General features: G+C 40.2%; 1 protein-coding gene across 5 annotated transcripts in view; it reads right to left on the reverse strand.

Annotated features, from left to right (window-relative positions):
- The window catches only part of ncoa7b (nuclear receptor coactivator 7b), a 126527-nt gene that overhangs the window by 54285 nt on the left and 57293 nt on the right, over positions 1–14949 (reverse strand). For all 5 annotated transcript variants that reach the window (XR_015753481.1, XM_043683927.2, XM_043683925.2 and 2 more), the window contains one exon: positions 10595–10869. Coding sequence is in view for 4 of the 5 variants with exons in the window: in XM_043683927.2 (XP_043539862.1) it covers positions 10595–10869 (275 nt within the window). In the remaining variant the exon portion in view is untranslated. The remainder of the gene's footprint in view (positions 1–10594; positions 10870–14949) is intronic.

Here is a 14949-nt window from a genome sequence, read left to right on the forward strand (position 1 = left end):
AGACATCGTATGAGCCACCGCCCCACCAGAACCCTGTCCAACCTCGCCCCCCCCCCCTCCCCAACCCCGTCCAACACAACCCCCTGCCCCCAACCCTGTCCTGTCCAACCTCACCCCCCCCAACCCTGTGCAACACCGCTCCCCGCCCCACCCCCCCAAAACCAACCAATACCGTCCCCTGCCCACCCCCACCCCCTCTTTGCGGCAGCTGGACTGTACACCAACACCAAAACTGCTGCTGCTGCCTTTGTGGGGTAAGTCTCCAAATAGCGCGCATGCACATACATACACAGCTACTCACAGAACTTTTTACTTCAACTTTTTGAGATTCCACATTTGCCCTGTGCAGGACAATGTTGGAGAGATTATCTGGGGAAGCGGGGGGGGGGGGGGGGGGGGGGAATGAGGGATGGGAAGGGGGGGGGGGAGGGTTAGGGTACACCCTTCTGTAGAACTCCAGGGAAAGTGTGGGGAGAGACACAGAGAGAAAGAGACAAAGAGGGAGGGAGAGAGAGAGAGGGCGGGATGTTAGTCATTTGGAGATGGTGCCTGTTTAATCACTGTAAACAAAAGACGCGATCATTGTTGGAAACACGTCTTTGATGTAATATTTCCATTGGGACCCTGAATCTCCTTTGGATAATCCAATTTTTGGATAATTGGTATTCGGATAATCGAGGTTCCTCTGTATATACATGATTTGGATGAGCAAATAGGAGGCATGATTAGTAAGTTTGCGGGTGACACCAAAATTGGTGGTATAGTGGACAGTGAAGAAGATTATCTAAGATTACAAAGAGATCTTGATCAATTGGATCAATGGGCTGTGAAGTAGCAGATGGAGTTTAATCTGAATAAATGAGAGGTATTACATTTTGGGAACCGAAACAAAGGTAAGGACTTATACAAGTAATGGCAGGGTCCTGGGTAGTGTTGTCAAATGGTGGGTGGGGGTTCAGGTACATAGTTCTTTGAAATTTGCATCATAGGTAGCCATAATGGTTAAGAAGGCATTTAGCATGCTTGCTTTTATTGCTCAGACCTTTCAGTATAGGAGTTGTGATATAATGTTGATATTGTACAGAACGTTGGTGAGGCCTCTTCTGGGGTACAGTGTGCAGTTCTAGTCACCCTGTTATAGGAAGATATTAATAAACTGGGGAGGTATCAGCAAATATTTACCAGGATGTTGCTGGGAATGGAGAGTCTGAATTCATAAAAATAGGCTAGATAGTCTGGAACTTTTCTCACTGGAACATAGGAAGTTGAGGGGTGATCTTATAGAATCATGGAGCAATATAGGCAAGGTGAATAGCAAAGGTCTTTTCCCTAAGGTAGGTGAGGTCAAAACTAGGGGACATATATTTTAAGTGAAAGGAAAAAGATTTAAGGAGGACCTGAGGGGCAACTTCTTTAAACATGAGGTGATTCGCGTGTGAATTAAACTACCAGAGGAAGTGATGGATGCCAGTACAGTTACAACATTTAAAAGACATTTGGATAAATACAGGAATAGGAAAGGTTTGGAAGGATATGGGATAAATGCATGCAAGTGGGACTACTTTAGTTTGGTAACATGGTTAGTGTTGACTAGTTGGATCGAAGGGTTGGTTTCCATGCTATTCAACTTTTACAATTTATATTAATGACTCAGCTGAAAGGACAAAAGTGAAAAGTGTGGTGCTGGAAAAGCGCAGCAGGCCAGGCAGCATCCGAGGAGCAGGAGAATCGACATTTCAGGCATAAGCCTTATTTAACAAAGTATGCCAATATATTGGAGGCAGTTGAGAGAGAACTAACTAGACTAATGCAAGGAATGGGCAGGCTGGGTTATGAGGAAAGATTAGATAGGTTACGGTTGTATCTGCTGGAGGTTAGAAGAGGAAGAGGCGATATGTTTGAAACAAAATCCCAAAAGGTCTTGACAGCTTATATGCGGAGAGGATTCTTCCTCTGGTGGCAGAATCAAGGACTAGGAATTGTTGCTTAAAACTTACGGGATCATATTTATAAAAGAGATTAGCCCAAAACATTTTCTCTCCATGTGTTAAGTGTCTTTAGAACTCTCTCCCAAAACTATGGGAGCCAGGTCCTTGAATATTTTTAAGGTATAGGTTAAAAAAATCCAGCAAGGTTGAAAGGTTATCAGGGATAGACAAGAATGTGGATTTGAGGTTACAATCAGATCAGCCATGATCGTAATGAATGATGGAACATGCTCAAAGGTCTAAAGGGCCTATTCCCTTTAGATTTATTTGTTTTCCAATGGCCAAGTCTGCACCAGCACCTTTGAAGTCTCAAGGTCTTGGCCAAGACTATGTCAGCAGTCAGAGGGACCGGAATAACCTGCCTCTACTCCTCTGGCAGTATGTGGACGTTTTAGGAATGAAAGAATTAAATTGTAATTATACAAGAATACTGCCAATAGCTATGCCAAAAATGTTAAATTGTTAAGTTTCTACCTGAGTTCCACTTAAAAATTATTTACTTTCATCATTTCCAATTTTGCCAGCTACAACTATTTGTGTTTTGTTTTTATTCTTTTTAAAAATCCTTTAATAATAAAATAATTGAAACTGAGAAGTGTAAATGAGATGCTTAGTCGTTTGCAGGGCTGCTTAGTGTTACGAATGTGATTGTCAGACTCTTAAACCCATGTGAACATCACAAAATAAAGGCATCCTGGTCACATCATGTGCAGCCATTACAATCTCTTTCTCATCATCTACTGAAGACCTTGTAGTGCATAATATTGTTCCTCCTATAGGTCCAAACACTGCTGCTGTGCAATCTTGTGCAAAGCAATGCACAGCACAACTGTGCTGGAGAGCATGTCTGGTTTATAATGAATGCTACCTCCAGACCCGTCCAAGCACCTGAAGCATATTTTCAGCAATCCAATGACTAACTCAAAAACAGAGAAATAGAAACACAGAAATTAGGAGGAGGAAGCCATTCGGTCCTTTCATCCTTCTCCGCCACTCAACGGGATAATAGCTGATCCTCTATCGCGATGCCATATTCCCACTTGCTCTCCATACCCCTTGGTGCCTTTAAAACCAAAAAATTATCTATCTCTTTCTTGATCATATTCAGTGACTTGCCCTCCACAGCTTTTTGTGGCAGAGAATTCGATAGATACATTACTCTTTGAGTGAAGTTTCCTCATCTCTGTCCTAAATGCCTAGCCTTGGGTAATAAAAGCAAATACAGCATACTTTAACTACATCTTAACCACGTTATGTGCTTGTCCCACTACCTTAAGAAACTGGTGGACATGCACGCCAAGGTTCCTCTGATCCTGCTGCTTCTCAGGTCTTACTCTTCAGCATGTATTCACTTATCTTATTTGTCATGTCCGTGAAGTTGGTTAGCTCAGTTGGCTGGACAGCTTGTTTGAGATGCAAAGTGACATTAACAGTGTGGGTTTAATTCCTGCATTGGCTGAGATTACCACATAGGATTCTCCTTCTCATCCTCTCCCTCAACTGAGGAGTGGTGACCCTCTGTTTAGATTTCACCAGAGAAAGCGCACTACCAGTTGCCTATCTGTCTCTCTCTCTCTCTCTCTCTCTCTTATGAGAGAGAACAGCCCTGTGGTCTGGTAATACTTTGGTGCCTTACTTTATTTGTCCTACCCAAATGCATCACTCTGAATTATCCAGATTTGAATTCCATTTACCACTGCTTAGTCCATCTATATCCTCCTGTAATCTAATGTTATCCTTCTCACTATTTACCACCCCACCAATTTCTGTATCATCTGCAAACTTACCAACCAACTCTCCTAGTCTAATTCAATTCAAGTCTAAATCACCTATACATATCTCAAACAGCAAGGACCCAAACACTGATCTCTGCAGAACCCAATTATACACAGGCTTCTAGTCACAAAGACACCCCCCATGTCACTCCCTCTGCTTCCTGCCATTCTGAATCAAATCTGCCAAATTTCCTTGAATGCCATGGGCTCTTACTTTCTCCCATGCAGAACCCTAAACCTTTCTGAAGTCCAAGTAGAATGTATCAAATGCATTACCCTCATCTATACACTTGTGTCAACCTTGAAAGAGTCAGCCGAGTTGTTCAGTATCAAAAACCATACTGACTGTTTTTGATTAATCATTGCCTCTCCAAATGCAGATTAATTTTGTCCCTCAGGATTGCTTCTAAGAGTTTCCCCATCAAAAAGGTTAAACAAGGTTACAAGGCAGGTAGTGTCCTGTGGTATTATTGTTAGACTATTAATCCAGAGACCCTGGTGATGTTTTGGGGACCCTTGTTTGAGTCCTGCCATGGCAGATGGTGGAAAGTGAATTCAATAAATATCTGGAATTAGGAGTCTAATGATGACCATGAAACCACCGCCGGTTGTCAGGAAAAACCCTCTGGGTCACTACTGTCCTTCAGTGAGGGAAGCTTCCAACATTACGTTGTCTAATTGTAACTCAAGACCTACAGCAATACGGTAGACACCTAACTGCTCTCTGGACAATTAGGAATGGTAATAAATGCTTGCTTGGCCAGTGACAGGAGAAGGTGAGGACTGCAGATGCTGGAGATCAGAGCTAAAAAATGTGTTGCTGGAAAAGCGCAGCAGGTCAGGCAGCATCCAAGGAGCAGGAGAATCGATGTTTCGGGCATAAGCCCTTCTTTAGGAATTCAGGGTGGCCAGTGACACCCACATTGTGTGAATGAAAAAAAAATCTCCTTAATCTGTGGTTTCCTGGTTTAACCCTTACTAAATAATCTCACACTAGCTGTCCTCCAGTCCTCTGGTACCTCCCCTGTGGCCAGACAAGAATTGAAAATTATTGCCAAAGCCTGCTATTTCCTCTCTAGCCTCACTCAACAGCCCATGAATACATTTTATCTACTCCTGAAAATCTCCTCTCTGCGCTAATTTCTTTAATTACAACACAATTCTTCTCCCTGATCTTGATACCCATATCATCCCTCTCGCTAGTGAATACCGACACAAAGTACTAATTTTGAACCCTACCCTATTGTTCTGGCTCCACGCACAAATTACTACTGTGGCCCTTCCTGGGCCCAACAATTGTAAAATAACTTAGGATTTTCCTTTATTTTATGCATGATTATCTTTTCACAACCCTAAATATTTTTAAAGATTCCCCTTGCATATTCAACATTCTTCTCGGACATGTGCTGTTTCGAGCCCTCAGTATCTGCCATAAGCTCCCATTTTCTCTCTATCAAATCCTACATATCCAGAACTTAATGAAGTGGATGATCCCATCCTTTATCTGTATTGCAATATGTTAGCCCTCTCCCTATTTCCTTCTTGAATGTATCCCTCTGCTTTGACACAGATTTACCTGACAGTATTTGCTCCCAGTGCACTCTGGCCAAATCATATCTGATTTTATTAAAACTGACTTTTCCCCAGTTTAGAACTGATTTCATTCCCATCTTTGTCCTTGTCCATAACAATCTTGAACCTAATGGAGCTATTATCACCATCTACAAAATAATCCCCCACTGATACTCCAACATTTGCTTGGCTTCATTACCTAAAATTAAGTCTAGACTATCCCTACAGGGCTTTCTATGTACTGGCTTAAAGAGCTCTCTTGGATGCATTTTAAGAATTTCACTTTCTCTAAAACTTTCACACTATGATTACTCCAGTTAAAGTAGTTGAAAACCCCCACCATCACTACCTTATTACCGTTACATTTTTCTGAAATTTCTCTATATAACTGCTTTCTATTTCTCTGACTGATAGGGGGCCTGAACATTTTCTTCTCACATATTTATAGGAGCTACTACAGTCAGTTTATGTTCTCTGCAATTTTACACTCATTCTATTTTCCTTCTTAATCAAACTTATTGTCTTCTTCTGCAAAATTCTAAAATGCTCTCAGTTCTCAGCTTACTTTTTTTTCTAGCAATTTTATATGTCTCCTCTTTAGATCTAATACTATCCCTAATTTCTTTCAAAGTCATGGGAGAATCACTTTTCCTGCTTTATTTATGCACCAAATAGGATTGTTTGTAATTTATGCACACATTATTTAAATACTGACCATTGCTGAGACATTGTCAGCCATTGTAAGGTTCCCCTTTCTATCAGTTCAATTTGCACTTCATAATGTGTATTTCCCTTTATTTATATTCAGGACACTAGTTTTGGAGTCGACTACTTCATTCTCCATCTTAATGAACAATAATGATCCCTCTTTCCCAAGGGAGCTTACACAAAATTGTTGAGTAATCTCCCTCATTACACAGTACCCATTCTAAAATAGCCAGTTCTCTGGTTGGTTCTTCAATGTATTGGTCTAAAAAAACCATCAATATACAATCCAGGAAAGCCTCCTCTGCAATATTATTGTTAGTTTAGTTTGTCCAATCCAAGTGTAAATCAAAGTTACCGATGGTTATAGCTGTACTCTTATTGCATGTGTCTCTGATTTCTTATTTAATGCCTTCCCTTACATCTCCATTACTATTTTGGAGCCTATGGACAACCACCAACATTTTCTGCCCCATGGTGTTTCTTATCTCTACCTATACAGATTCCGCATCATGACTTTCCAAATTAATCTCTTTCTTCACTATTACTAACAATACTACTCCATCTCCTTTCCCTTTTTGTCTCTCCTTCCTAAATAGTGAATACCCTAGTTGTTCTGATCCCATCCTTGATCACTCTGCTGCTGCATCGCTGTAACTGCAACAACATTATAACTGTTATCTTTAGTTGAGCTGTTAATTCATCTATCTTATTGCAAATACTCCGTACATTAAGATAAATCCTTTCGACTTATCTTTTTATTCTAGCTAGTCACCTTGGCTTTACTTTGCTCTATGACCCCATTTGGTTTCTTCAAAGTTTTTTCTGCCTTCCACTTGCCTGGATATATGCAGCATTAACACCACTCAAGAAATTCAACACACAAGGATAAAGCAGCTCCTTGAGTGGCATCCCATGCATCACCCAGCAGGCCAGGCAGCATCCGAGGGGCAGGAGAATCGATATTTCGGGCATAAGCCCCTCTTCAGGAATGCAGTTTAACATTCGATTCTCCTGCTCCTCGGATGCTGCCTGGCCTGCTGTGTTTTTCCAGCACCACATTTTTCAACTCTGGTACTCCAGCATCTGCAGTCCTCACTTTATCCCATGCATTACCTTCAACATTCTCTCTACCACCGATACAGGGGCAGCAGCACTGTGTGCCACCTGCAAAATACAGTGCAACAAATCACAAAGCCTCCTCCAATCACACCTTCCAAACATAAGACCTCTGCAACCTAAAAGCATATGCTTGGAACATCACCACCTACAAGTTTTCCCTCTTAGTTACACACCAACCTGACTTTGCACTACAATCACTTTCTTTGTCTGTCACTGGAGCAAAATCCTGGATCTCCCTTCCTAACAGCACTGCAGTTATACCTGCAGCAGTTCAAGACAACTGAGCATAACCTTCTTCACAAATGCAAATGTGGGATGAGTAACAAATGAGTAACAAATACTGGCCTTGGTGGTGACACTCAATTCCCATGAAAGAATTATAAAAATCCTCATGATCCTGCACATTAAACTGCCCCCACTGTCTTCATTGAAGCGTTTGTTAAACTGCAAGCATTGTTTGCTGGTTCAACTGTTCTGAACTAAGTAAATCAGCTAGTCATGGCCTCCATTATTTAGTTCCTACAGAATGATAGAAGAGAAAACAAAACAGTCCAGATCCTTTAAAAAAAGGATCTTTCACCATTGAGCCTGTCTATGCATATAATACTACATTTTTCTGAAACAGACATCACTTGCCAAATACAAATCCATTCTCCCAATAAATCTAAGATCTGCTTGCAGTACTTTACCACACTACATCTTCTAAGAATTACAATCATCACCCACTCATTATCTGCATTCAAGGCATCAATGAAGGTATTATAAACCACGATCCAAACTCTGAACCATCTGAAACATCAATAGTAACTGATCTTCAACCAAATCTAACAAGCAAATCCAATTCAGCCTTGGACTGATGCAGCCACCTGCTGGGTAAGACAGTGTCTAAATCTTCAAATTGTGCAAATTTAGTTCAGGTTGTAATTCATAATTTTAACTTTAAAGTGAAATTTGCAGTTTGAAATTGTGTAGTTGCTAGCTTTAAAGAGGGGCCTAATTAAGAACCAACTGAAAATGAATCCTCATTAACTAAGTCAGACAGATGTTTTGTTTTGAGAACATATACAAATAGCCAACTTAGTGCAACTGATTACAAGAGTGCAACAATAGCCTGTGACAGGGATCTGGAATCAACTGAGAACTTCCAGGTCCAGCTCCTTCCCAACTGTATACCAAGCTGTCACCATCTCTGGGGATCTGTCCCGTCAGTGGGCCAAAAAAATAGGGATTTTGATGGTGAAGTCTGAGACATTATCTGTCAGGTACAATTCTGTGTGAATGACTGCATCAAGCTTTGGTATGAGCACAGACATGTGAGTAAAGAGGGCTTTTCAGGGCCATCAGGGCTGTTTGTGCTGTTGGAGCTTCTGACATCTTGGATGATAGTAGGAAATCCCATCCAGTTTCATTCTTATTGTCAGACTGTCGTGATTAGATAATAACTGACAGGCTTGCTATATCATTTCAAAAGGGCACTCAAGACTAATCACAGTGTTGGGTCTGGAATCAGAAGGTACCCAACTAGGTGAGGATGTCAGATCGGCCATCCTTATTAAGATATTAAGGTGGGACTCAAACGTATATCCTCACAATGTTAACTTGGGTCTCTGCACAATTTCAGTCCAGTGATAATACTACAGCAAAATCTTCCACACAAAAGAGTCAAAGAGAGGTGAAGTGAAAATTACAAGGGACAGAAAACTAGAAAAGTGATGGATTAAGTTCCGGAGCAGCACCCAAAGTGAATAGAGACAAAGAACAGTACGGTTATATGGGCCTGGTCACAAAACAATTATTAGGGTCAAATGTAGGGAATCCTTCCCTCTCAAGTACTACTCACAGCTTTTAAGAATATTGTTGGCTCCCTGTACTCAATTATTGCGAATGTCTGCCCCAATTATAACTTCCCTTTTTTCTCTAATGTCCTTTAATGTGTTGTGAAGAGGAGAAGTATTGGATTTAAAATATTAAGTCTGTTTGTCTCTTCAAAGCTGCTGCCAGACCAATAGGTTTCTCCAGCACATTTTTATTTCAGATCTACAACTTTCACAGTACTTTACTCTCTAATATATTGTTGACTTTTGGGTCAATGAGAGCTCTCCCAGTTCCTGTTCTGAATTTCTCTAATCAGGTTTTCACCATACATACATCATCAAAAAGGGCCCTCGAAAATGAACAACACTGAATCAACCAATGTATCATCACAATTGGTCTTGTCTGCAATTTTCAACACAGTCCGTCACATAATCCTTCTCAATAAACGCAAAATATTGTGGATGCCGGATGCTGAAACAGACACAGCAAATCCTGGAGAAACTCAACAGGCTGTCAGTATCTGGGAAGAGAGAAACAGAGTTAGCGTTTCAAATCCATAATGACTCTTCTTCAGAATATCTTTTTCCTTCAATGCTTCTATCTCACTTGTGTCAGGAAGGCTGCCCATTCTCAATTTCATTCTTGGAGGAGAAAGTGAGGTCTGCAGATGCTGGAGATCAAAGTTGAAACTTTATTGCTGGAACAGCACAGCAGGTCAGGCAGCATCAATTTCATTCTTACCAATCCTGTCTCTTCTTTGCTTATCTGTCAACTGGTAACATCATCAAAAGAAAGAGTGCCAGATTCCAAATGTAATGCCAATGCCACCCACTTTCTCTCTATAACTATGAGAATTAATGTGAGATGAATCAAATCTTCCCAAAGGGAGATCAATGCTATTTTCTTTAGTCTCCGCTTGGAGTTTTAACCTCAACTTAAATTTTTCCATCCTCCCACACTGCTGTCTCAGGCTCAACCAAACTGTTAATAACGTAACTATTCTATTCAAACCAAAGTGATTTTGGTCCTATCTTCTCTCCCACAAAGAATTTCCTAAGTATCCCACTGCCGGACTGTGTACTTCTACTCCTTCCTCAATCCATTGTCAACTGCCTCAAAGAAAGCGAAAGATCATCCAAATATTTGAAAAGTTTCACAACTTTTCTCCATCCCATGTTCTTGACAGCTAATTAACCAAAAAACAGAGATTAGCTCAATTGTTGAAATCTTCTAATACACATATTTTTTAAAATCTATACATCAGCATAACTGTATATGAATACATTCTGAATACTATATCAGACATTACTTTTATAGTAGAGTAACATTTGGACTGGCTCTCAGAATATCTTATATAGTTGAGTGCTATAATAATGGTGTAATTCTATTTCTATTAGTTGATTACTTAAAATTTTGATATGATAAGATTTCAGTTAGCATTTAAAAGTATAACAAAAAATATTCAACCATTGAGAAATAACATATTTACCTGCAAACTTCGTAATTCTAAATAAAGTTTGTAAAACAGGTTAATTAGCAAAACTAGCATGCAACTTCATTTTGCATAAAGATAGATTTTGGTTCTTAAAAGTTAGCCAATATTCTCTAGTTACTTACCAGACAAGTAAAAACTCTTGAGTTCTGCACGTCGGATTTCTTTCCTTAGAGATTTTCTTTTATTGTTTTCTACAGTATTGTCCCCCATTTTTAAGAAGCTTTTTGATGTATCTGTAAGTGTTTCATGGCCAACCAAATGTAGTGATGATACATTGAAGTTTTCTTTAGAAGCACCTTCACCTGTTTGCCCTTCTATTTTATGCAGAGGTTTTTCAGCCTGGCAATCTGAAGATTCTTCTTCCTTTTCTTTCAGTTGCTTTGTTTTTTTCTTCAGCCTTAAAATATAAATAGTTTGAGTAACTGTTAGAAAGTCAAGCTGAATTTGGATATATAGAAATCAGTTCCAAAAGTTATGATATTGTTTATTCACTATATATGCAGGCCAAACTGATGCTGCATAGGAAATAAGCATTTTATGAGAATATCCCATCAAATCGCAGATTTGAAATTGGCCTACGTTTTAGGTTCTAAATTTTCACTGCCTTTTGGGAAATAATGCCTAATGACATCACCCATAAATGGCCTTGTTCTAACTTTTTTATTACAACCCTTAACTGTGTAGCACAATTTTTATCCCTTTGTATTCCAGCTTTCTTCAAGCCCAAAATTTCATTGATCATTTTAATTATTATCTTTGTTCATCTGTCCACTGGGTTCTAGTGATTTCTGTAATGGACCTTTAAATTTCCTCTGGTCCTCCACAGTAACTAGCAGTTCCATTATTCAGAAAATAGTTTGATCTATATTTCTTAGGTCTGAAGAATAAAATTGCACTTCCCCACTTTAAACTCCAATCAAATTAGTTATGCCCATGCATTTACGAAAGTTTCTTGGAAACTTTCTCCTCCAATCATAACTACTTACCGTGTCACAAGTAAAATTCAGTCTAAAACACTCAGATCCATTTGTGACGTGGATTTTTTTAAAAAATGAAAAGCTTAGAGCCCACTACAAATTCCAGAGGACATTAGTCATCACATCCATTATAATAGCTTTCTCTTTTGTGAATCTTGCAACTGCTTTTCCTCAAATAGTGTAACGTATTTTATTACATCAACATAAACACACCACTAAAATGCAATTCGTTGTCTCACTTGAAAGACAACACCCAAATAATTTACTACTCCTCCGGATATCAATTCAAATTGTGTGCACAAATCCTACTTAAAAGGAGGAGTTATGTTTACAAAATTCTGACTAAGATGTGGCTTTTAGCAAACATCAAATCTCAGCATTACTCTAAATTAAGCCAAGCCAAGATGGTCAGCATCACCCAATGAACTCATTTAAACAAAACAATCATGTAACAAGTATTAAACATTTCTACAATCAAGTACTATGTATCTGTATTGTCCTCTGTGGGTTTAATCTAAAAAAGACTCATGATTCTAACTTGGAACATAAACTGTGTGTTCCTCCCCTCTATTAGTTTCTGACCCCTGTCCCACCACAGAGTACCACTCAACTTTGAACTCAAGTTTACAGTTTTAACATCAACAGCTGTGAAAATAAAGTTCACCTCACTAAACAGATATGCAGTCACAGGGTACCTCCTTCCCCTTGTACACACTTGTTGCAATTTTGATTCATGAGATGAATTTTCTTCTCTCAACATGTGAAGAGTCTTTGAAACATACTTCCTTTAAAGGTTTTGAAAGCAGAGTCCTTGAATATTCTTAAGGTAGAGGTAGACCATAAGCTGCTTTCATTCTTCCTGCCAATAATTTGATATTTTCCCATACAAATATGCTTTTGGTACATCTTTGCCCACTCAAATTTCCTATATCTTTTTGTAGCCTCTTATTATCCTTTTCACAATGTATTTTCCTGCCTATCCTTGTGTCTTTAGCAAATATGGTAACTATATCTTCCATCCCTTTATTGTAGTCATTTTGTATAAATGTCGGACACAATATGATTACAATCACAGAATGGTTATAGGTAGTGCAAACTTTTCCTATACACAAAGTCTTACAGCACAGAAACAGACCCTTTGGTCCAACAATTCTATCTGAACATAATCCCGAACTAAACTAGTCCCACCTGCCTGCCTGCTCCTGGCCCATATCTCTCCAAACATTTCCTTTTCCTGTACTTAGATAAGTGTCCTTTAAACAATGTAACTGTGCCCGCATCCACTACTCCCTCAGGGAATTCATTCCACACGCAAGCCCCATTGAGTTTAAAAAAAAGCCCATGTCCTTTTTAAATCTCTCTCCTCTTACCTTAAGAATGTGCCCCCAGTCTTGAAATCCTCCATCCTAGGGAAAAGATAACGACCATTAACCCTATCGATACCCCTCATTATTTTATAAACTTCTCTCAGGTCCCCTCTCAACCTCCTATGCTCCAGTGAATAACTCTCCAGCCTACACAGCCTTTCTTTATAACTCAAACCTTCCAAACGCAGCAACATGCTGGTAAATCTCTTCTGAACCCTGTCTAGCTTAATAATGTTTTTCCTATAACTTGGTGACCAGACCTGGAGGCAGTATTCCAGAAGAGACCTCACCAAGTCCTGTACAACCTCAACATGAATTTCCACTCCTACACTCAAAGCAATGAGCAACATAGGCAAGCACACTTAATGCCTTTTTAACCATCCTGTCTATATGTAATGCAAATTTCAAAGAATTATGCTCCTGAACTCCAAGGTCCCTCAGTTCTACAACACGTTCCTAGAGTTTAGATTAGAATGGTGCTGGAAAAGCTCAGCAGGTCAGGCAGCATCTGAGGAGCACGAAAATCAGTGTTTTGGGCAAAAGCCCTTGATCAGGAATAGAGGCAGGAAGCCTCCAGGCTGGAGAGGTAAATAGGGGGGGGGGGGCGCTGGGGAGAAGGTAGCAAAGAGTACAATAGGTGAATGGGGGTCGGGATGGAGGTGATAGGTCAGAGAGGAGGGTAGGGGAAGGTAGCAAAGAGTACCTCCTGTTGCGGTCTCCTCTACATTGGGGAGACTGGATGCCTTCTTGCAAAGCACTTCAGGGAACATCTCCGGGACACCCGCACCAATCAACCCCACCGCCCCTTGGCCCAACATTTCAACTCCCCCTCCCACTCTGCCGAGGACATGCAGGTCCTGGGTCTCTTCCACCGCTGCTCCCTCACCATCCGACGCCTGGAGGAAGAACGCCTCATCTTCCGCCTCGGAACACTTCAACCCCAGGATATCAATGTGGACTTCACAAGTTTCTGAATTTCCCCTCCCCCCACCTTACCTCAGTTCCAATCTTCCAGCTCAGCACTGTCCTCATGACCTGTCTTACCTGTCAATCTCCCTTCCCACCTATCTGTTCCACTCTCTCCTCTGACCTATCACCTCCATCCCTACCCCCATTCACCTACGGTACTCTTTGCTACCTTCCCCCCCATAAATCCTGTTCAGAAATCCTCTCCTTAAAAATCACCTCCAACAATTTACCCACAACTAAAGTCAGACTCACAGGTCTATAGTTCCTTGGTTTCTCCTTACAACCTTTCTTTAACAAAGTTACAACATTAGCCACCCTCCAGTCATCAGACAGCTCACCTGTCATTATAGATGATGCAAATATTTCTGAAAGGGGTTTCACAATTTCTTCCCTTACTTCCCACAACGTTCTGGGACACACTAGATCAGGTCATGGAGACTTATCCAACTTTATACTCTCCAAGACCTCCGGAACTTCCTCTTCTATAATGTGAACAGTTTGTAAGACACCAAAATTTATTTCTCTGTATTCTCTAGCCTCCATTTCTTCCTCCACAGTAAAAACTGAGGTTAACCAATATGCTTTTGAAAGCTTCAATTGCTCCAACTTCCACCACAGTCCCAGGCAGTGTATCTCGGATCCTAAGCTACACTGCATGAAAACATTTTTCTGAAGCTGCCATTGTTTAATTTGCCAATTACATACATGCTCTCTGGTTCTCGATCCTTCAATGAATACAAATAGTATTTGCTTATTTACTCCGTCCAATGTCGTGATTTTCAGTGCCCTTAGAAAATCACTTCTCAACATTTTTCAAGGAACACAGCCCCAACTTCTCCAATAATCCCTTCTAACTTAATAGTTATTCCTTATTCCTGGAATAATTTTCAGGGTTCTTCCTTGCACCTTCTCTAATTCATCTTTGATTTATACTACTTTATATTGCTTCTTTAGTCATGGTTATGGTATGACAAAGCAGGGAGTGAAAGAAGGTTCCATGTGTCAAAGCTGCAATCCAATTGCTTGGATTGTACTTATTTTTATGACATTTTAAGTGCCAAGGGCCCAAAAGGTAAAGTTGACATCAAGTCTGGCTCCTATTGCAGTCTGTAGTTTTTGATTGGTTAGGTTGCTGGCAGGTTACCCAGTACTGTATCAAAAAAA

This window comes from Chiloscyllium plagiosum, unplaced genomic scaffold, assembly GCF_037043375.1.
Source record: "Chiloscyllium plagiosum isolate Xiang-an unplaced genomic scaffold, Cpla_swu_hap1 HiC_scaffold_3, whole genome shotgun sequence".
In the NCBI taxonomy this organism is placed as follows: Eukaryota; Metazoa; Chordata; class Chondrichthyes; order Orectolobiformes; family Hemiscylliidae; genus Chiloscyllium; species Chiloscyllium plagiosum.